The sequence below is a fragment of the Typopeltis vanoorti genome, chromosome 2 (assembly GCF_054136105.1).
Source record: "Typopeltis vanoorti isolate ZY-2024b chromosome 2, IOZ_Tvanoo_1.0, whole genome shotgun sequence".
NCBI lineage: Eukaryota > Metazoa > Arthropoda > Arachnida > Uropygi > Thelyphonidae > Typopeltis > Typopeltis vanoorti.
Genome location: NC_143550.1, coordinates 121,584,479 through 121,607,511, shown reverse-complemented (window position 1 = coordinate 121,607,511; position 23,033 = coordinate 121,584,479). Strand labels below are relative to the sequence as shown.

Sequence of the window (23,033 nt, the reverse complement as noted above, 5' to 3'; positions counted from 1 at the left end):
TTTTATTCATAGGGAAGCACTCGCATCAAAATATCTGAGTCCTACATTGAACCAGGTCTTAGAATATGTAGTGAATGTAGTAAACTTTATAAAAACTTGGCCGTTGAAGGCAAGGTTTTTCAAAACACTATGTGAGGATATGGGATCTGAGCACACGTCTTTGTTGTACTACAGCACTTCGTGATGCCTCTCTCGTGGTAATGTTTTGTTTCGTACATTTGAACTGCGACAGGAAATTTATATTTCTCTTAAAAGAGGAAGATCACAAGTATACCGAAAATTTTGTGAATGAAGATTTTTTGGTAAAACTAGCATACTTATGTGCTATTTTTGAAAAGATGAATGCTTTGAATCTCTCCCTGCAGGGATGCAACATGCATCTTTTAAAGTCGATTGAGAAAATTTCAGCTTTTATAAAAAAAACTAAAACTATGGAAAAGAAAAATGAACGAAAACAGAGACAAAGAATGTTTCCCCTTGTTGCAACAGTTTTTGACTTCCAATGGAGTTGATTTCTCTCGAGGTATGAAATCCATTTTTGAAGAACACTTATCGCAGCTTATCATCTGGTTTGAGAAATATTTTCAAAATGATAATAGTGATAAATTTGCATGGATTCAAGATCCATTTAATTCCAGTGCTCCATCTGAATTTACTGCTGCAGAAGATGAGAATCTTGTTGAGTTGTCTTGCGACAATACGTTGAAAATAAAATTTAGCACCATGGAATTAATGGAATTTTGGATATCAGTAAAAGATGAATATTCCCTTCTGAGTGAAAAAGCTCAGAGAATTTTAATTCCATTTGCGACCTTGTTTGTGCAAAGCTGGATTTTCAGCAGTCACTGTGATAAAAACTAAGTATCGCGTGAAAATCAGTGTGGAGAAGGAAATGAGAGTGGCTGTGTCCAGTTTGATTCCAAGATGTGAGAAAATGTGCGGTGATCAACAGGCTCATCTCCCACTAATGATAATTAGTTGAATTTGTTCAATTACTTTTTTTGTGATCTTAAATGAGTATTTTATTTATTTTTACCTAACCGTTTAATTAAAAAATATTATTCACTATTTCACAAAGTGTACTTGTTAGAATTTGACATAGGGCACCTTTTGAAAACCTGGATTCAGCAAGGGTGCTGAGAATCGAAAAAGTTTGGGAACCACTGCCCTAGGAACTAGTATTTCTCAGACTCTCAACATCAATTCACTCCACATGATCCCTCATTCACAATTATACCCCTTCTCATCTTACCTCTATCACACCATGGCAGTAGACTTAGTCTTCTCTCTTACTCTCTTGTTTGCCTGTCAGATTATTTGTATCTGCCAAAATAAACATCTTTCACTTTCTGTACCCTAAAGGACTCACTAACATCCATAACCCTTGTTACAGGGAAACACAATTTCACCATGCCCTGCTCAAGCACTTCTATTTTCATGGAGGCCCCATAGAAAACTCTTGCTACCCTCCTTGTTTCACTCTTTCATACTTTGCTTTCTCTTCCTTTACTCTTCACCTCTAACCCTTTATTAGAAAGAGACAAAATAAAGAAATGTTAGTCATTTCTCTAATTGTACTCCAACATAGGCATGCTATCTCATTACCATCTTCTGCTGTTTTTTTAATGCCAACCCCTCACATCTTCTTTACTCTTCTTGGCTTCAAACATATTTTGCTAACCTTTCCTATCCCATTCTGTTTAAGTATCTATACTATCTTAGACTAGCTCTGCTTGCACATTTTTGAATTGCTATATCAATTTCTCTAATCTCTTCATTATTATTATTATACAGATATCTCCAGAAAGTTAGAAGGCTCATTCACACACTAGTCATTATTCACACAATACCTATCATACCTCTCCTTAAACTCATTTGCAGATGAAGCACTCACAACCACTTCTGGCAAATACATTCCAGCTTCAAGCAAAAATGTAGTCTTAACACCCTTTTTTTTATCACACTCTTGCACAATTTCCAGGAGCGACCCTTCATTCTCTCCCCCTCCTGAAATGTACCAAAAGAAGTCATTAACAGAGGCAGATAACAAAGATGGTTTCAGGACTGTACAATGTTAGTTATGGGGATCGACTGAGGGAATGTGGACTGTAGAGTTTGGTGGATAGAAGGAGAGGTGATATGATCGAGACTTTAAACTGTTGAGAGGCAGTTACAGGGTAGAGATTGGGATGATGACAAGGAGCCATCCCTGTAAGTAATGAAAGGAAGCTGTGAGTGAGAGAGTGGTTAGAGCAGGAACGGGCAATGAGTTCAAGGAGTGGTATGACAGACTTTGTGTTTCCTAAGAAGGACCTTCCATGATGAGTCCTTTGACTCCATGGAGGCCTGAATAATAATAATTAATAACTTACACAAGTCCTCTCTCTCTTCTCCACCTATCAACTAATTTCTGGAGCCCACAGATCTTCAATTTGTTCTCGTAGAGAGAATTTCACAGTCCTGCTACAATTTTTGTCACTCACCTCTGAATCCCTCCTCACTTCATCCAGGTGACCAGATCTATGCACAATCCAGATGTAATCTTACTAATGCCTTATAAAGGGGAATCCCTGCTTTTCAACATATTCTTCAACGACAACGTAATCTGATGTGCTGTTTTGGCCACCTTTTGTAGTATGTTTTCTAAACTTCAACTCTCTGTTGACAATCATCCCCCCCCCCCACGTCCCTGGCCTTGTCAACTTCCATCAATATAATAAACAGCATGTGATCTCATCCTCCCAAAGTGCATCACCTTACACTTGGCCATGTTATAGCTTATTTATGTGGCCCTTCTGAGTTGTGCATCATTAGCAAACAACTAGATATTTCTCATCAGATTATTTCCTATATTACTGATGCACAAAGTAAACAGAAGACCAAGTTCTTTTTGGTTCTATAGAAATTTATTTTTTAACTGGCTTCTCGCCATATCAGCTTTGCTTATTATCACTTTTCATATTTATTTTGCTGTCTTAAATTGTCCCTAAAACTAGAAATTTTCAACATTTTGAAAATAAATTTTCAGTTTATTATTATTTTCCTGAACTGCATCCTTAGCTTCCCGAGTCCATCATAAAATAAATATTTCTATCTTTGCCAACGGCTTAACCCTTGGTTGAATGTTTTCTTGAGATTCTTTTCCCTCCAATAATATTGGTATATTTGAGTCTACAGTTCACTTCTGAAAGTTGCTTGACCTTGCGTCTTTTTTAAAACTTGCATGTATATTTTCTTTACTTCTGCCTGCTCTACCTCTTTTTCCTTGATACTTTTTTGCATTTAAGAAACAGAAAATACTAGTGGTGGTATGGTCTAGTTGGTGGATTAAGTGGTGGAGACAGAAGTTATAGAGTAGGTGCCTTCCCCCTCGATGAGTCTTTGGGCTCCTTGGAGGTGTCACGAAATAACAATAATTATGGTGCCTATCTTTCATTTTTGTTTGTGATAAATCTGATTTCATCTAAAATTGTCAGCTCATCCTCATTCTTTGGGATGAATTGGAATGTCAGGTACACCAGAGAAAGTGAGGATTGTATACTGAGTCACTATATCATGGTAATTTCTTTACATACTGTATGATCTCCCAATTATCTAGATTTAGCCCTGACACATATACATTGATAAAAGCATTTGGACACGTAATTGTGTTCAAAATAAAAAAAAAATGCATTTTAATTAAATTTTTAATACTGAGTGGGACTACCTTTAGCTTGAATGAAGCAGCTATCCTTCGGGGCATGCTTTCCACCAATTTCTGATACATTGCAGTGGGAATATTCTTCCATTCCTCATGCAAAGCTACCCATTGCTGATGATGGCTGCTGTGGTCTAGAGCATATTTGGCATTCTAATTCATCCCAAAGATGCTCAATGGGGTTGAGATCTGGACTCTGAGCTTGTCCAACACTTCAACATTGTTTTATGGAACCAGTATGGCATGGTACACTGCTGAAGTACTTCCACAGCATTGAAAGCATTAAGTTGTCCAGGTAGCCATCAGATGTCATGGTTTTTGGCACGTCCACCAATGGACCAAGCCCCATCCAGATGAAACATCCCCCCCCCCCTCCCCATTATCATTACCGAGCCGCCACCAAATTTGGCATTCTAATTCATCCCAAAGATGCTCAATGGGGTTGAGATCTGGACTCTGAGCTTGTCCAACACTTCAACATTGTTTTATGGAACCAGTATGGCATGGTACACTGCTGAAGTACTTCCACAGCATTGAAAGCATTAAGTTGTCCAGGTAGCCATCAGATGTCATGGTTTTTGGCACGTCCACCAATGGACCAAGCCCCATCCAGATGAAACATCCCCCCCCCCTCCCCATTATCATTACCGAGCCGCCACCAAATTTGACAGCTGGAATGATGTAGTCCTGCTGGAACCATTCCCTGGGTAATCTCCATATCCAAAACACAAGCATCAGAGAAAACCCTTTTCCAATCATCTAGGTACAGGAATGGTGAGACACCAATCCAGTGTGGCTTGTTTGCAGCTCTGCCATGGTAACCTAAGGCATTCAACTCCCTGCAGCATTTTGCAGGTTGGCTGATGATGTTCTGGATACTTGAACATTCCGAGACAGAGCTCATCAGTCCCGGTCAGTGGCCTCCCAGGGCATTTTCTTGCTGTGGTAGCACCATCAAATTTCCATCTACAAATGACATAAACACCAGTGGATTTTGATATGCTGAGACAGGTAGCAATGTCACAGACTAAGACCAGTGATGTGACACCCAACTACCATCCATGTTGGACGTCTGTCAGTTCAGCTGAACATGGCATCTTCACACTGAGTAGTGCAAAACATCCCACTTTTTATTTATCAGACTTAAGCAGACATTCCATGAATATTTGCATGTGGTAGGATCCAAAATTTGCATGGCACGTAAGGTGTCCAAATACCTTTGTCAACATAGTGTATATATGTATTATATGCACACTCTTAAATATATATGCGCACACCTCACATTGTGTAGATTTCATAATGAAGAAAAATATATACATACATATATGTATTGCTGCCTTTACTGGCCGAGTGGATAGTGTGCTTTTCAACCAGTAGACTTGAGTTTTAGTTCACTACCATGAACATGCATATATTTTGTGAGTGTTTGGATGGGACATGGATTTTATTGTCTAGCATGATACCACTGTCTTACTTTAGAAGCCGAATTGTCTTGAAAAAGTTTCATGTTTAGTCTTCTAGTATAGGATTAGACTAAACCTTAAATCCATTCCTGCAAGTGGATGACTACTTTCTCTGAAATGATATATTCTTAATTTTAACCTGCTATAACCCTGTAATAGTTTAAAATTATATCCTATAGTAACTGCTAACTAGGAAAATATAAAAATATCCTAATAAATCAAATTGTTCACTCCCTTAACAGCTTCAATAAAAACCCCTCTTATATGCCTTGTTCCTAAACTTTGCAACTTACAATATGTTGGAGATTTTTTTCATATGATTTGCCGCTCATTCTAGATAATCTGGTGTATATATATACCAATCTCCACTGCACCTTCTCTAGCATACTTTATATCCTTTCTAAGGTAAGGAATCCAAATTCGAACACGGTACTCTAATTGAGGCCTTGCAAAGTTCCTGCAAATTAATTAAAATATCCTTGCTGCCATACTACATTGTTTAGAAAATAATGTACTATTACAATTTTTTAATCCCAAATAAAGAAATATTATGCTTCATACCATGTTATTCTAATAATAGCAGTATGAAAATCCTTATTATTTGAGTTTCACTGAACACTATGCATTCATGAAACACATCTAGGCAACACTATGGTTCAATTCTATTATTCAAATCAACAAAGTACAGTAATCCTCAATTATCCAACCACAGTAGGAGAGTAATTTGCCTGTAGGATAAATGAAAGGCTGAATAAACTGAAATTACAATTATATGGTTTTGAACTAGATATCATTTGATACACTAACCCAGGGGTCACTAAACTTCTTTGACCATCGACCCCTTCAAGAGTTTCTTGACTTTTTATCGCCCCCTCTATTTTACTATTACGTAATTATAATAGGATAAACAAAAAAGATGCTTGTTGGTAAATACGTCATTTTGGCCTACTTGATTGGCCTCTAACTATTTTCATGACCTTGCTCCATCTTACAGGTCCTATTCATGTCGCTGTTCCCATGATTCACTCTTAATTGCATTGTCATTTAGGATGGAGATAATTCAAGCTAAGTGAATTAAATATTACCCGTACAATGATGTCGTATATTTTTCGATCGACCCCTAACAATGTTATATCGACCTTTGGTGACCACTGCACTAACCCATTCAAGAGCAAGATTAGTAATGTTGGATAATTGATAAATCCTTATATCTCATTAAAAGTGAGCCTGAAGCTTTTCCATTCCATTATCAAATTTTGACAAAAAAAATAACAATGGACCCAAATACCAACCACTGCAATATCCCAGTTGAGCCTGCTCAGCAGTATAATCATTCATTCATCCCATGAATGTCTTTACCAGCATTATTTAGAAATTTTCGTAAAGAAAAAGCGTTACAATGCAGAAGCACACATCACAGCAAGTATAATTAATGATGCGAAAGACACTAACTCCTGCTGCTATGACACAAAAATCAACTTCGAAAACATCTACATATGTGGCAGGCCACATTATGTACCTGGTACAGAATTTTTTCATAATGTTACAATATCAAAAGTCAAAAAAAAAAAAAATTCTTTGTGTCATAATAGCTAACTAAATATAATAATATACAGGACTTTCCTTAACAACCCCATGTTGCAATTTCCTTTATTTATTCCATAATACATGCTAAACGCACAGGCTTGTTCCCCATATATTGTGGCAGTCAGCTTGAAGCGAGTGTGAGGCTGAGTCTAACAAGATTAAATACATACTGGGGTGTTGTTACAGATCTAGTGAATTGGATGCAAGAGGTAAGATGCATCACCAAATAAATATGGTGTGAGAAGAAGAATCATAATGGAAGGGGGGGGGGGGGGCTTTAATTATCCAAACATTGATTGGGTAGCTGTGAAATCACATGAGAAGAATGAAACTGAATTTATTGAGCTGTTGTGAGACAACTTCCTCAAGCAACAGGTGATCAGAGAGTGTTAGATATGACTAGTGTCAGAAATGGTTTTTGAGTTAAAGACAACTATTCTGCCTCTGGCTGGTGACAGCAATCATGTCGTACTCAGTTGAGAAGTGGCTAAGTTTATGAATGTTACATGCTGAACTACAAAGCAGGAAATTATGACCACCTGAGAAGTATGCTGGGTTGGGAATGGGAAAAATATCGACAGTGCATGGGAAGTATTTAAAAAATACTTGAATGATGCAATATCAGAATGTGTCCATGGAGTTCGAAGAATAAATAGAGTGAAATGGATGTTAATCTAATTAAGCAAGAGATTCATATGAAAAAGATGATGTGGAAGGAATATCATGTACATAAGGATCATGTCAATTATGATTTAAGATGATTATAAGCCACAGGCCAGAAGACTCAAGTGTTGTACAGGAAGCTAAGTCTGAGTATGGAAAGAAACTGGCACTGCAAGCTAATGACAACCCAACAGAATTCTATTGATATTTACTAAAATAAAGAGTGCCAAAAGGCTTCAGTTTGGCAAAGCAAAATTATATAAATTAAGTGGATGTTAAATTCAGCATTATTTCAAATAATGATATAAGCCGAATTATATCATTATTTGAAGAAACTATGAAAAAACTGACCAGAGAGCTTATGGGAATACACTCACTGGCATTTACGAGTTGCCCTAGCATGGATCATATAGAAGACATGATCACTTGCCCAAGTGTCCATATATTTGCCTTTTATTGGTTCATTTTGATAAGGTTTCACTGGCCTGAGCTGTTTCAAACTGGTTGGTTCTTCTCCTCAGAGACCAGGCAGAAACCTTAAGAGAGCAAAAACTCTCGTTCAGTACTAAGGAACTCAAAGTGTCAGGTGTATTTTTTCATAAGCGAACTCTCGGTCAGTGTGTAACGTATTTACTAAAATAAAGAGCCAAAAGGCTTCAGTTCGATGAAGCAACATTATATAAATCAAGTGGATATTAAATCCAGCATTATTTCAAAGCCAAATGTAGAAACTGTGAAAGCTTCATAAAAAAGTTGATCAGAGAGCGGACGGAAATACACTCACCAGCATATACAAACCAACCAGTTTGAAACAGTTGTCAGGCCAGTGAAACCTTATCAAAATGGACAAATAAAAGGTGAATATATGGATGCTTGGGCAAGCGATCATGTCTTCTATATGGTCTGCACTAGGGCATCTCATAGATGGCTGGCTACTGATGGAGTTTGAACTGCCCACCCAGTCTACAAACAAGTCTCTGAAGCACTTGAATGTTGTGAATGTGAATTTCAACAAGAGAATGTGAACAAGGATTTTCACAGATGACAAAAACAATTTCTTTGCTATTATTTGTTAGAACTGTAGGTCCACCACTGACATGCTTCAACTGAGGAAATATATGTGGTTACTTAGGACATAACAGACACAAATAGTTGGGGGGGGGGGGTCAGTATATTTTGCCAGGCGAGAACTTAATAAAAATTTCAAATTTTTATAAAAAATTATCATATACATTTTACTTATTTTTTATATACTTGCACCACAATAAACATATACTTAATAAACTGTATCATATACATCTAGACCAAGATTAATGCAGGTTTGAATAATGCAATATTCGATTTAGTGCAAATTGTATGATACCAGGTTGCATTTAATGCTAATTAAAGTTCAGTTAATGCAAGGCTAGGGCAGTGCCTTGTGCAATGGAGGTTACTGTTAGGGTTTAGACACTGCTACTTCTGCCTTCACATGTGTATGTACTGCTGCCTGCCATAATATTAGTTGTAATCATTTTAAGAAATACCCTTAACAAAATGGACAAGAGGAAGATTCCTTCAAATAAAAACACTACAAGTGCAAAAAAAGAAGCTTGTTATTACATTAGAGCAAAAATTTGATATGAGTGAATGACATGAACATGGTCATAGCAACTCTAAAATAAGATGAGATGCCTGAATCTACAGTATGGAATAATTTAAAACATGCAGAGGAAATAAAAGAAACACTAACTCCCAGTAAAGTTGTATCAGCTTTTTTTTTTTTTTTTTTGGTTTACAAACATCTACAAGGAAGAACAGAAGAGTTGATAAATATATAAAAACTTGTTTAAAATCTTTCTTTGCCTATTTCCACTGAACTGGAATCAATTACCAAATATTTTACATATATAAGTTTGAATAGTTAAAATTCAAATGATGTGACCACTTCACAGGATTCATTATCTGTGCTAATCGAGACCTAGATATATTTAATTTGCTGTTTTTATTCCAAAAACATTCTCACAATAGTGTGAGAATGTTTTTGGAATAAGAATATCAGTAATTTTTTTTTTTTTTAATTTTCATATCCTTTCAATTTTATCTGCTAGCAAAGAATGAGTATTGGAACTTTTTTTATAACAAAAAAGCATGGGAATGACTATTTGTTGCTATTTGAACCCAAACACCTGCTCCTACATAATAATTGAAATGAAGGTCTTCACCCAAAACTCCAGCCCACTATCCAAACTTGGTTCTCTAACAAGTGTTCCAGGATATTCCAAGAAAAGAAATCAGCACAACTTAAGTAGCTCAGAACTCCAGCATCCCATCCAGTCTACAACTGGCCAGCAACATATATATAAGTTGGTCTGCAGAGACCAACAAATCCAAGTCAAATTTTGTAAGGGCCAAGTGCAGAAAACTTACCTCTGATCATATCATAGATGGGCACTTTTGGTCACTCATTACAGACATCAGGCACAATTTCTGGTCCATGTCTCCACCTGTTTCACATCCAGAAGGTATTGTTTGAAAATCACCCAAAGACAAGGCTGACCTGCTAGCATCATCATTCTCTTTGAGCTCCTGTAATAATTAATGATCAAGACAAAGTAACTCCCCCCCACACACACACATCACCAAGAACTATTCATAGCATGCTTCCTCTAGTCTTGTCTTCTTGCAAACATCTGGACACAATCTATGGAAACAATTGAAAAAATGCATATAGTCACTCTAGACAATTTCCAGAAAATCTGAAGGAGGTCTGTAACAAAAACCTGCTTACCATCTTATGATCTACCATCCACCCTTTGCAACTGAATTGCCAGTTTCCTGTCTGATCATATGCGATGGTAAATGGGTGAAACAGGTCGCTAGAGGTGGTTGAGTGCTTTGTCCATGAATGAGCTTAAGGAGAGAGATGATGGGTATCCCACTATGAGTCATCTGATTCTAAGGAGATACCATATTATAATAATAATAATGCCTTAACCAATGTGTGCTACTAATGAGATAACCTTTTGTGAATGGAAGCTTAAAAAAATAAATCACTTGCAAAGGTGAAAACACACAATTTTAAAAATCCAAACAAGCAATGTGCCTGTTTTCTGGCTTATAAGATACCGATTGCCAATTAGGCGATCAAAACGTTAACGTGGAACATTCTTTTACTACTTTCCTTTTTATCAGAAATAGCTTATCATATTAAATAAAACTCAAAAAGTGATGTTTTATCCATAAGATATCTGGGAGAGACATGAAACAAAATATTACAAGTCTTTTTGCAAAATGCAATATAATTGCATTTTGCAACCTGTTCCAAATGGTTTTCAGATAAGTTTTAGCAATACACAAGACAATTACTTTCACTAAATAAAATAAGTTTATTTTACAAGACATATATAAAATTAATCTTTACTTTTCTATTCTCTACCTTACTTCTCCAAATGTTTACATCAACAGAAAACTTTGTATAGTATTTCTTAAATATTACTCTTTGCATAGCAATTTTCAATACATGAACTTTTCCTTCTCTACACTAAAATTATAAAACATCGATTATCAATCCATAAATTAACTACAGCCAGGATATTCAGTGAAGAAGTAAACATGGAATTTTTCCTTTATGTCTTGGAAATGGATGACAATTCTGAAAATAAAAATAAACAATTTTAATAGCTGTACAACTATGAATTATACATTCATATACGTTATATTACTCTTGTTTTCATCCATATCTGATGCAAGTGGAAGTAAAAAAATTTTCATGTGACTCCCTATAACATATGACATAATAAACAACCTCCGAAAGGGGTTATTCTACTAAAATTACGTGTAGACACATCTGATTAATTACAAATATTCTGATTTTAAAAAATCAAGTGGATATTAAATCCAGCATTATTTCAAAGCCGAATGCAGAAACTATGAAAGTTTCATACAAAATCTGACCAGAGAGCTTTCCAGAATACACTCGTTGGCATTTACGAGTTGCCCTTGAGAGGACCTTATAGGAGACATGAACGCTGCCCAAGCATCCATATATTCACCTTCTATTGGTCCATTTTGATAAAGTTTCACTGGCCTGGCAGCAATTTCGAACTGATTGGTTCTCCCAGAGACCAGAAACTCTCATTCAGTATCAAAGAACTCAAAATGGAGAAGTTATTTTCATAAGCGAACTCTTGGTTGGTGCATAAAGTATTTACTAAAATAAAGAAACAAAAGGCTTCATTTTGGCGATGCACAATTATATAAATCAAGTGGATATTAAATCCAGCATGATTTCAAACCGAATGCAGAAATGGACCAAATACTAGGGCAATTCGTAAATACTGGCGAGTGTGTTCCCGTAAGCTCTCTGGTCAAATTTCGAACGAAACTTTTAGTTTCTGCATTCAACTTTGAAATAATGCTGGATTTAATATTCACTTGATTGATATAATTGTGTATTACCAAAAAGAAGCCTTCTGGCTCTTTATTTTAGTAAATATTCTGATTTACTTTTCATAGATCATTATCAGTCAATACATGTAAATTTATATCAAAATTAAAGATTTGAGACTTCAGCCCACAGATTTACTAGTAAGCATTCACATATTGCTTCACTTTTTACAAATGTTTCTATTGCTGATATCCTGGAATTTTTATTACCTAAGTTTCCATTGGATATTTTAGACTTCTTCAAGTTTATTATGAATTCTAGATATTTCAGCTGGAATGAAAAGCTTTATTGACAAATTGAAGGTATTGTGATGAGCTCTGTAATTTCTCCGATCCTTGCTAACTTCTATTTAGAAAACTTTCAATGTTTATTCCCAATCCTTTGAAATAGCTATGCTATATATATGCTATGATATTTTTTTTGTTTGGAATAATTCATGTGAACAACTACAAACCTTCTTGCAAAAAATGAATAACCTTTGTCACAGAATCAATTTCATGGAACTTGAATCAAATGGGGCTATATCTTTTCCCCTCAATTTCCTTATAAAAACAGAAAATTGGATGGTTACTTATTAATATCTATTTTTTGCAAACGTTCCTTCTATGGTTGGTATAACCATCACACTTTGGCTTATCATCCAACATTTTAAAATAAATTCTTTCAAGAGCTCATTATCTGTTCTTTGTATAAAGAAATTTCTACAATTAAAGAAATAGCCATTTTCAATGGTTAAATAACAATAGGATTATCAACCATTTTTCTCCATCCTCTATTAGAAGAGAACACTCATATTAAATCACGTTCCATTTCAGATTTTTCAGAATGCATTTCTCATACCTTAAAGAAATTTAATATTTTCACAACTTTCAAACCTATTAATTCAATTAGCTCTATGATAAATCTTCAAGTTTTATCTGTACTGCTACCTGAAGTCTATTCAGTAGCATGCAAACTGTAAATTCTACTTTAAGCAAACACAGGCCATCTCTTTCAATATGCCTTCTGAATATCAATTCTACATTTCAACCAAATAATGCAACAAATCGGGCCTAGCGGAACATGGAATTGCTAATACTAATGACAAGATCCTGTGGAATGAAACCCAATTACTATATATGTGTTTTACATAGATGTTCCCATAAATTTAAGACCGCCTATAAGGAGAGATTCCATTCTCCATATACTTTCATTGTTGTTGCATTTTTTTAAATTTCAAACTATATTACACTGATGATGATACATGAATCAAAATATTCATAGTTAAGCTATCTTAATTAAATAATTTTTTTCAACTGTGTCTATGTGTAACTTTAGTAGAATAATGCACAGTTATCCCTTCATCAACCTGTGAATGGTGTATCTTTGTATCTCATAATGCTATGCATTATGAGATACAAAGTTGACATCATGCTAACATGATGTCAACTATAGCTCCATTATGAAGAAGCCCTGCATTATGGATGAAAACACAAATATAATTTCTTGTTAAATTATTATTATTGCTATAACTATGACCTCCATGGAGTCAAGTCTCATTCTGGAAGGCCTAAGTCAAATAACACAAAATATATCACACCATTTGGAGCCTCTGTAGTTCAGTCAGTATAGACAAAGCCCTCGGTTCGATTCCCATCAGTGACATACAGAACCTTTATCTGGTCTGTTACAACTAAAGGTGAGCTAACTGGTCTCATAAGATGGAGGGTTTTTTCTCCCAGTAAGTCCGGTTTTTCATCCCTAAAAACAGGTAAACTGGTCCTGTGAACACACTGTGACAGTCATAAAATATACTACGGCAAGGAAGGCAATGGGAAACCACCTTGCTCATAATCATCTCCCTGGTATGGTAGCATATAGCTACCCCCCATCAGCTGTATGGCTGAGGGAATAAGATAGATCATACTACTACTTCTTAAATTCACTCAATGTTCATGTTCTTACCAACCTATCAAGCAATGCATTCAATGGTTCAATCACCCTTCATGCAATGATGGATGGTCAATGAAAATTTATTCCATTCAACAAGAAATTTATTCACCTGTCTAGATGATCAAGTGGTTAGCATATATACTCCAACCAATACACTTCAGACTCAAATCCCATTGTGGGCATGGATGTTTGCATTTGTCTTGAGGTGGGAGATGAATTTCACCATCAGGTTTGCACCTGAAAATATCTTCAGGACTGAGGTAAGGTAGCGCAACTCCGAGCAAAGGTGCACCAAGCTCTCATCACTCCTTGTCTCATTATCTCCCATAATGCAAAGCACATCTCCTTGCGGACATGTATACTGCTATGCATTAAGGGAAGACCTTTATTGAGGTCTTCAGTGGGAGGCAGACCCAAAAGGATTAAACTAAATTTATTATAATCTAACCAAGTGAAAAATCAACTTCCAACATCTTTCTCTAAATCCAGAGTAATTCAATAATAAGGTGATACACCAGTTGGCAACTCCTATAGGTAAATATGACCTCTCCTATTGCTTCTGCCTTAGTATCTCCAAGTTTGGGTCTGCCTCCCACTGACGAGACCTCAATAAAGGTTGAACCCGGTCTGGGTAGTGGCCCTTCCCTTAATGCATAACAGTATACATGTCTGCAAAGAGATGTGCTTTGCATTATAAGAGATACTGAGACAAGGAGTGATGAGAGCTTGGTCCACCTTTGCTTGGAGTTGCCTGGTATACCTTACCTCAGTCCTCAAGATATTTTCAGGTGCAAACTTTGTTTGCTTACACTTGGATAAAGGATTAAACTAAATTTATTATAGTCTAACCAAGTGAAAAATAAACTTCCAACATCTCTTTCTCTAAATCAAAAGTAATTCAATAATAAGGTGATACACCGGTTGGCAACTCCTATAGGTAAATATGACCTCCTATTGCTTCTGCCTTAGTATCTCCATGTTTGGGTCTGCCTCCCATTGATGAGATCTCAATAAAGGTTGAAACCGGTTCGAAGCTTGGGTGATGAATGGCAATGGTGTAGCCAATGAAGTTTTAACTGAAACTTGGCTGTTGCTGTCACCCAGGGCCTGCGTGGTGGGGTAATGAATGCTGTAGCCTGTGAAGTTAACTGAGGCACGGCTCGGAGTTGCCTGGTGTTGCACTACCTTACCTCAGTCCTGAAGATATTTTCAGGTGCAAACTTTGTTTGCTTACAATTGGATAAAGGATTAAACTAAATTTATTATAGTCTAACCAAGTGAAAAATAAACTTCCAACTTCACCATCAGGTGTTAGCCAACTGCTCCATTTATTGAAGATTTAAAAGTAGCTTGAAAAAGTTCCATGTTTGGTCTCTAAAGGTTTCCACATTATGTAAAAAATAAATAAAAACACACAAAAAATAGATAACATTTATAAAAATCAATGAAAAAAAACCTTAACCCAACTCTAGCTAAGGTTGTAAATGTATAGTACATTAGTACTTTACAACTTTTTCTGAGTGGAAGTCACAAACAATTCTAATCCAGTAAAAAATTATTTATGAACTCATTATTATTAATATTATTACAGGCGACTCCAAGGAGTCCTTAGACTCATCGAGGGAGACCCTAAACATCATGTTCATCACAACTATTCGACATTCACACAGTATCTATCATACTTTGCCTTGAACTCATTCACTGTCATAGCACACACACACACACACACAACAGACTCCGGCAGCTTATTCCACTCATTCACCATTCTAAAAGTAAAAAACCCAGCTCTAACTCCCTTACTAACCACTCTCTTGCCCAGCTTCCATGGATGTCCCCTAGTCCTCCCACCAACGGTCCTGTTCCCAAAAATATCCTCTGAATTAATCCTATAGTGAATAGAAACCCTTCAGCAATTTGAAAGTGTCAATCATATCTCCCCTTTTCCGCCTATCAACCAATTTCTGCAACCCACAAATCTTCAACCTGTTTTCATAAGGTTCAATTCCATAGACCTGCTATCATCTTGGTCATTCGCCTCTGGATCCTCTCATCCTCCTCCCCATTAAGAAGAAACCAAAGCGACCAGATCTGGGCACAGTAATCAAGATGGGGTCTTATCAGGGCTTGATACAGAGGAACAATCACTTGCTTATCTATGCTCATCAAAGTATTCTTCAGCATTCAAGTGATTTGATGAGCTGATTTAGCCACTTTTGCAATGTGCCCCCTAAACTTCAACTCCCTATCCACCAACACTCCCAAGTCCCTGGCCTCTTCAATCTCCCGGAGTACAGTTCCACCAATGTGATATACTGCTGCTAATCTTTTCACCCCAAAATGCATAACCTTACACTTTGCCACATTAAATTGACATCCATACCTCCAATCTATCCAAATCATCCTGCAAAATTTTGACATCTTCTGCATTCACTATTGCCATACCCAACTGAGCATCATCAGCGAACAAATGAACCATTCCTGTCAGATCCTTCCCTATATCATTAAAGAACAAATTAAACAGCAGTGGTCCAAGAACAGAACCCTGCGGCACACTACTAGTCACAGGCAGTCTTTTGGACTCTACTCCTGAGTAAACTACTCTCTGGTATCTCTCCATCAACCACCCTCCTATCCATCTCACCAACCCTATATCCATTCCCATATGTTGCAGTTTATGGATTAGACTTCCATGTGGTATCTTGTCAAAGGCCTTAGCCAGGTCCAGCAGTATCACTATAAACCCATTACCCTTATCCAGTTCAGCCGTCAATGTGTTATAAAACCTGAGCAAGTTACTGAGGCATGATCTACCCTTCACAAAACCATGCTGTCCCCTCCATACAGTATCTCAATTTCATCAATCCATTCCTGTATTTTACCCTCGACTACTTTCTCCAAGACCTTGACAACGACTCCTGATATGCTGATCGGTCAGTAATTTGCAACAATAGTCTTGGATCCTCCTTTATGCAGTGGAACTATTTTCCCCTCTTTCCACCCCTTCGGGACTAAACCAGACCCGAGACTCAGATTAAACAATAAGGTCAAGGGCACTGACAATTCTTTAGCCGCTTCACGTAATACCCGTGCTGATATACCATCCAATCCCACAGATGTATTCACATTAAGGTTCTGTAATAGACTATTCACCTCCACTTCATTCACCACAATTCCCATATAAACTAATGGTTCCTTCATTCCTTCAACGTCACCACCTGGATGATATACTCTTGCAAAGTGCTCACTCAGTAATTCCACTATATCGACTGATTCAGTGACCTCCCTACCATTGGCGTTCCTTAAAATCATTCTGCTGTACAGTTTTTCTTTTACTAGCAGCATACTGAAAAAAACTGTTTGGAATTCTCTTTAGCTTGCATGGCTAATTTCATTTCATAATCTGTTTTTGCCTTTCTTACCACAGTCGTTACCCTTCTGGCCTGCGCTTTATACCGTTCATGTGCTTGCAAGTTACCTTTCTTGTTAAATTTCTTCCACGGTTGTTTCTTTTTTTGCAACTCAAGTTTAATGGTGTTATTCATCCATTTAACCCCTACTTGATTTACTATTCGAACTCTAGGTATACAGTCCGCCATAACCTCCTGCAAATGCTCCTTGACACTTCCCATGCCCTATCAACATCCAACTCTTGCAGTTTTACATGCATGGCACTGAACCAAGTAATCTCCTAAGCTTGTCGTGCTTGCCAGCACGGTAATTCCACATGTACCCTGTCTTAACTGAAAATTTCACACATTTAGCCACCTCCCTATCAAGATCAAGACCCTATGATCACTCTCACTAATAGGTGGCAACACAGTCATATTCATTACAGTCAAATTCTCAGATGCTATTACTAGGTCAAACACCCTCGAACCCCTAGTATTTTCCATTACATGCTGTCTCAGATCCCTCAGTAACTGAATAAAATTCAGTTCCTTCCTCACATGTGTCCCTTCTTCTCCTTCCAATCAATGTTACTATAGTTGAAATCCCCCATAATAATCACCCTCGTTCATCAATTTGCCTATGCATACTATCTCCACCATCTATTCCATCACCTGGTCTATAGCAGCACCCAACTGTACATTTTGTTCCGTTAGTCTCAATCTCACACCAAATAGCCTCAAATGAGCTCCTTTCACTATCCTGCAATACAACTTCTATTCTCCTTGGTTGCAGTTCATCAGCTATCATCAATAACACTCCTCCCCCCCATTTTATTCTCTCTGTCCCTCCTGAACACACTATACCCTACACATTCTATCCCACTAACTATATCATCTTCTGTCAGCCATGTTTCACTAATGCCAATAACCTGTGGCCAGGAAAAGCCAACCATTTTATTCTCTCTGTCCCTCCTGAACACACTATACCCTACACATTCTATCCCACTAACTATATCATCTTCTGTCAGCCATGTTTCACTAATGCCAATAACCAGTGGCCAGGAAAAGCCAACCAAGGCCAAAAATTCTTCCTTCTTGTTCCTAATACTCCTGGCATTAGTATACATGAAATGCAGAGGTCCATTTGTCCCACCTTCTTGAGTTATACTAACTATCCCATTCTGATTTCTTGTCCTTCGTACTGGCTCGGGCACACCTCCCCTCCTTAATAGTTCTAGTTTCCCTGATTTTGCACATCCACTTTCACTTCACTCAGCAACACTTTTTCCAGTCTTCGCACACCAAATCCATTCAAATTTGAGCCATCCATCTTGTACAGATCCTTTCGACCATCAGACTCACTCTGCACATCCACAAACTCCTCACCACACCGTCTGCATAATCTGCGCATAAAGTCATTTGCGATTATGGCCCTCCTTCTAAACTCTTCTCTGTCATACCGCGGCAACAGACTCACTATTCTAACTCTATTATTATTATTATTATTAACATCTTGACCTCCATGGAATCAGGCTCATTGTGGGAGGTAAATACTATCACACACAAAAATCTCATCCAACCATGTCTTAAACTGATTCAATATGTCCACATTCACAACACACTCAGGTAATGCATTCCACTCGTCATGCAAAGAACTTGCTCCTTATAAGTTTCCTGGGATGGCATCTTGTTCTACCCCAACCCCCCACTTCATTTAAAAAATATTTCTCCCATGTCAACCTGATAACTCCTAACTTGTATGTCTCAATCATATTTCCTCCTCCTATTCACAATGCTTTGCAATTTACATTATTTTGATCTGTCTTCATACTCCACATTCCAAAGATCACTGGCCACTTTTTGTGAATCAACAACATACCTTCATCGTCATGAAAACTCAGTGACCAAATATATGCACAATATTCCATATAAGGTCTGATCGGGGCCTTATACAATGGAATCATAACCTCGTTATTTCTGCATGTCAAGGTCCTCCACATCATAGGTATTATCTGATGTGATAACTTCACAAATTGTGCAATGTGGCTGCAGAATTTCAGGTCCTTATCTACCATCACTACAAGATCCCTCATCTCCACTTTAAAGTTTCCCCACCAAGTGTATACTTTGCATCCCATCGATGCTTAATAAATTTCAAAACTTTTACACTTTGCAACATGGAACTGACAGTTCTACTTACCTACCCAATCATACAATCTATTCAAGTCCTCCTGCAAGGCCATAACATTTGCTTGACTCTATATTACTCTCCCCAATTTGATATCACCTGCAAACAGTTACATATCACCAGTTAAATCCATCCCAATATCATTAATATACAAACTGAACAACAATGGCCCCAATACAGGCTCCTTTGGCACACCACTAGTGACATTCTGCTGTCAGATACTGCATCTCCCCTGCCACCAAACACAACTTTCTGAGAGCCAGTCACCAATCCCACTCACTAGTCTATTATGCAACCCATCCTTTAAGTTTATTTAACAGCTTATTATGTGGCAGTTTATCAAAAGCTTTTGCAAAATGTAAGTATACCACTGTATATGCATCTCCCTTTTCCAAAACATTTGTCACCTTGTTATAGTACAGAAGTTAGTAGAACATCATCTCCCTTTAATAAATCCATGCTGACAAACACACAGAATACTGCTTATCAACTGTATCCTAGTTCTCATCAATAACTCCAGTACCTTAACCACAACTCAATATATATATATGTATATACAGACTGACATCATTTGTAGCCACAGCCCTATCCCCACCTTTATGCCGTGGAACAATTTTACCTTCTTTCTGCTCTCCTGGAACATGTGCTGTTGTTAATAATAATAATGACTTATTAATAATAATAATAATAAGTTATTATTCAAGGACATGAGGGCATCCTTGAAAGGATGCCCTCATGTCCTTTCACCACCCTCCATAAAATAAAAAAATTCCATTTACTGAAATTCTGTATAACCCTTTCAAAAGTTTGGAAATCTAAATTATATCATCCCCTCTTTCTCCTATTTGCTAGTGCATATAACCTACAAATACTCAATCTGTCTTCATAATCAGTATTCTACAATCCAGATTTTGACATTCTCCTTTGTGCTCTCTCTCTCTCTCCAATGTATCAGAATCACTGCAGAAACTAGACCAGACCAGACCAGACCAGACCAGACCAGACCAGACCAGACCAGACCTGCATGCAATAGTCCAAGTGAGGTCTTCTCAAGGCCTTGTATAGAGACAAAATGACTTCCATACCTTTATATGTCAAGGTTCATTTCGGCTTTGCAATTATTCTCTGAGTTGTATTTTCTATTTGTGCTATATGACCATTGAACTTCAACTTTCTGTCTACCCAAAATCCTTATCCTGATCAGGTTCTTCTAGCATAATCCCACCAATATAATATAACATTGGATATCTATACAAAATTAATAACGGAAAACTCACGTACAAAGATTATTTAATAGTCTGAATACCTATTAAATAATCTTTGTACGTGAGTTTTCCGTTATTAATTTTGTATCGATATGTCTACTCATGGTATACCTCTTTTAAAACTTATTGGATATCTAATCACACCAAAGTGCATGACATTACATTTGTTAATATTGAAATGACAGCCATTTTTACATACCCATAATTCCAGCCTATTCAAATCATTCTGCAAGTACTGCAAATCAGCAGCACTCCTGATTACCCTACATATCTTTGTATCATCAGCAGCAGCAAATAGCTGTATGTCACATGTTAAATCCTTCCCAATGTCATTAATGTACAGATTGAATAACAATTGACCAAGGACTGATCCTTGAGGCACACCACTGGTTACCGTGAATTTTGCAGATTCACCCCATGTACGACTTTTTGATATCTGTCAGTCAGCCATTCTCTTATCCACATTCTCCAATTTATGCAACGGTCTTCTATGCTATATTCTGTCAAAAGCCTTAGCAAAATCTAAAAGTGTAATGGTGTATCCATTCCCCTTCTCTAACTCAGTGGTAACATTATTAATATAACATAAGCAAGTTGCTAAAATACAATCTTCCCTTAGTAAACCAATGCTGTTCGTTGCAAAGTAGAGATTCTCTGTCAAACCATTTCTGAATGCGAGCCCTAACCAACAGACATGTTGGTTAGGGCTCACCAACTCCTTAAATTCCTTTAAATTTAAGGAGTTGGCAGATTCCCTAAAATTTAAATTTAAAGGAATTTTAATTTTAGGGAATCTGCCAATTCCCTAAAACATTCCTTTAAGACACATGGTATATGTCGAACCCTATCACCTTATTAACATCAAGTTTATTTCCTCATATACCTCCTACTCACTCACAATTATGCAGTCCTCTTCTATGTCCTTGACAATTGAGTTTCTCATTATTTCACCCTGATGAGGATGAAACACCCTTATAAACTGTTCACTGAATACCTCGATGATGTCTTCTGCAGCAATTACTATTTATCATTTTCATCAATTAACATCATCTTACCATTCCCATATATCTGAAAAACTCTCTAGGGCTTTTCTTGGCCTGATTTTCTAATTTCTTCTCATATTGTAGTGTTCTTATACCAACTGAGTCACCTTCCTGGCCTGCTCTTTATACTCATCATGCAATTGAATGCTACCTTTATTAATATTGTCCGTGTGTGTGTTGAGGCTTAAGTGCTGGGAGGCCATCATGTTGGAGGTTTAATGTAAATATTTATAGTACTAGGAAAGGATTAAAAACTAATTTTAATGCTTCCAATATTTTGTCTCAGTCACTGAGTCATCTTCAGTGATTACAAATAACTGGTGTATCACACACTCAAATACAACACAATACTAAGTGAAATATGTGGATGACTCTAAGGTCCTATCTAGGTAGTGTGTCCTCTATAGGTGTTTGTAGATGGCCTAGGATGTAAAATGGGACCTATGATAATTAATGTTTCCCAAATTTTAGGAAGTTTTATGCAACCATAATGCAACAAAAACCTACGTATTTCACTTAGTTGTGTTGTAATTTGAGTGTGTGATACAAGAGTTATTTGTAATCTCTGAAGATGTCTCAGTAACAGATGAAATATTGGAAGCATTAAAATTAGTTTTTAATCCTTTCCTAGTACTGTAAATATTCCATTAAACCTCCAACATGATATTAATATTGTACTGCCTCCACAGTATACTCTTCTTCCAGATTTTATGCTTAATCCCTTTATGATGATGAATTCAGTCTTTTGACCTTCAGAATACATTTGTACATTGATGTTGTTAAATATCTTTTGGTCAGTTCCCAAGCAGCATTTATCTCCCTCCTGTTTAACACCTCATTCCATGATATAGCTCCAAGCTCTCTCCTAAGCTTTTCACAATCATTAGTCTTGTAATTCCACACATATATATCCTTTCCTCATCGAAGTCTTCATATGGCTAGCCACAACCCAGGTGATCACTTCATGATCACTCTCAACCAACTGGAAGAAAGTGCAAAACTCAATTCCACTCACAAACACATTTTTTAATGAAATGATCAGATCTAAAGATATCAATCCTCATGTGCTCTCCTTTATATATTACCTAAGACAATACTGATTAAAATTAAATAGATATCAGATTATCTTACTTTTTTTTTTAATTTTTAGCAGCAGCTGATTTTGAATAAATAAAAAGAATGGATGATTTATATGGTAGTTTTTTATTTTATATGTAAACATTTCCTAAATGTATAATGAAAATGCATTATTTCTTGTAATGAGAAATTTCTTTACTAATGTTCAGTGGCGGCCAGTGAAAATTTTAAGTGAGGGTGCTGCATATACAAAATAAAAAAATAATAAAAAAATTCTTTTTTTCCTAATCAGCAACCAAT

General features: G+C 36.7%; 1 protein-coding gene across 3 annotated transcripts in view; it reads right to left on the bottom strand.

Moving 5' to 3' along the window:
• Positions 1-10,764: 10,764 nt before the first annotated feature.
• LOC150109393 (uncharacterized) overlaps positions 10,765-23,033 on the bottom strand; it is a 160,451-nt gene continuing 148,182 nt past the window's right edge. For all 3 annotated transcript variants that reach the window (XM_090407871.1, XM_090407862.1, XM_090407881.1), the window contains exon 9: positions 10,765-11,044. In XM_090407871.1, coding sequence (XP_090263997.1) covers positions 10,988-11,044 — 57 coding nt within the window. In that variant the 3' untranslated portion in view covers positions 10,765-10,987. The remainder of the gene's footprint in view (positions 11,045-23,033) is intronic.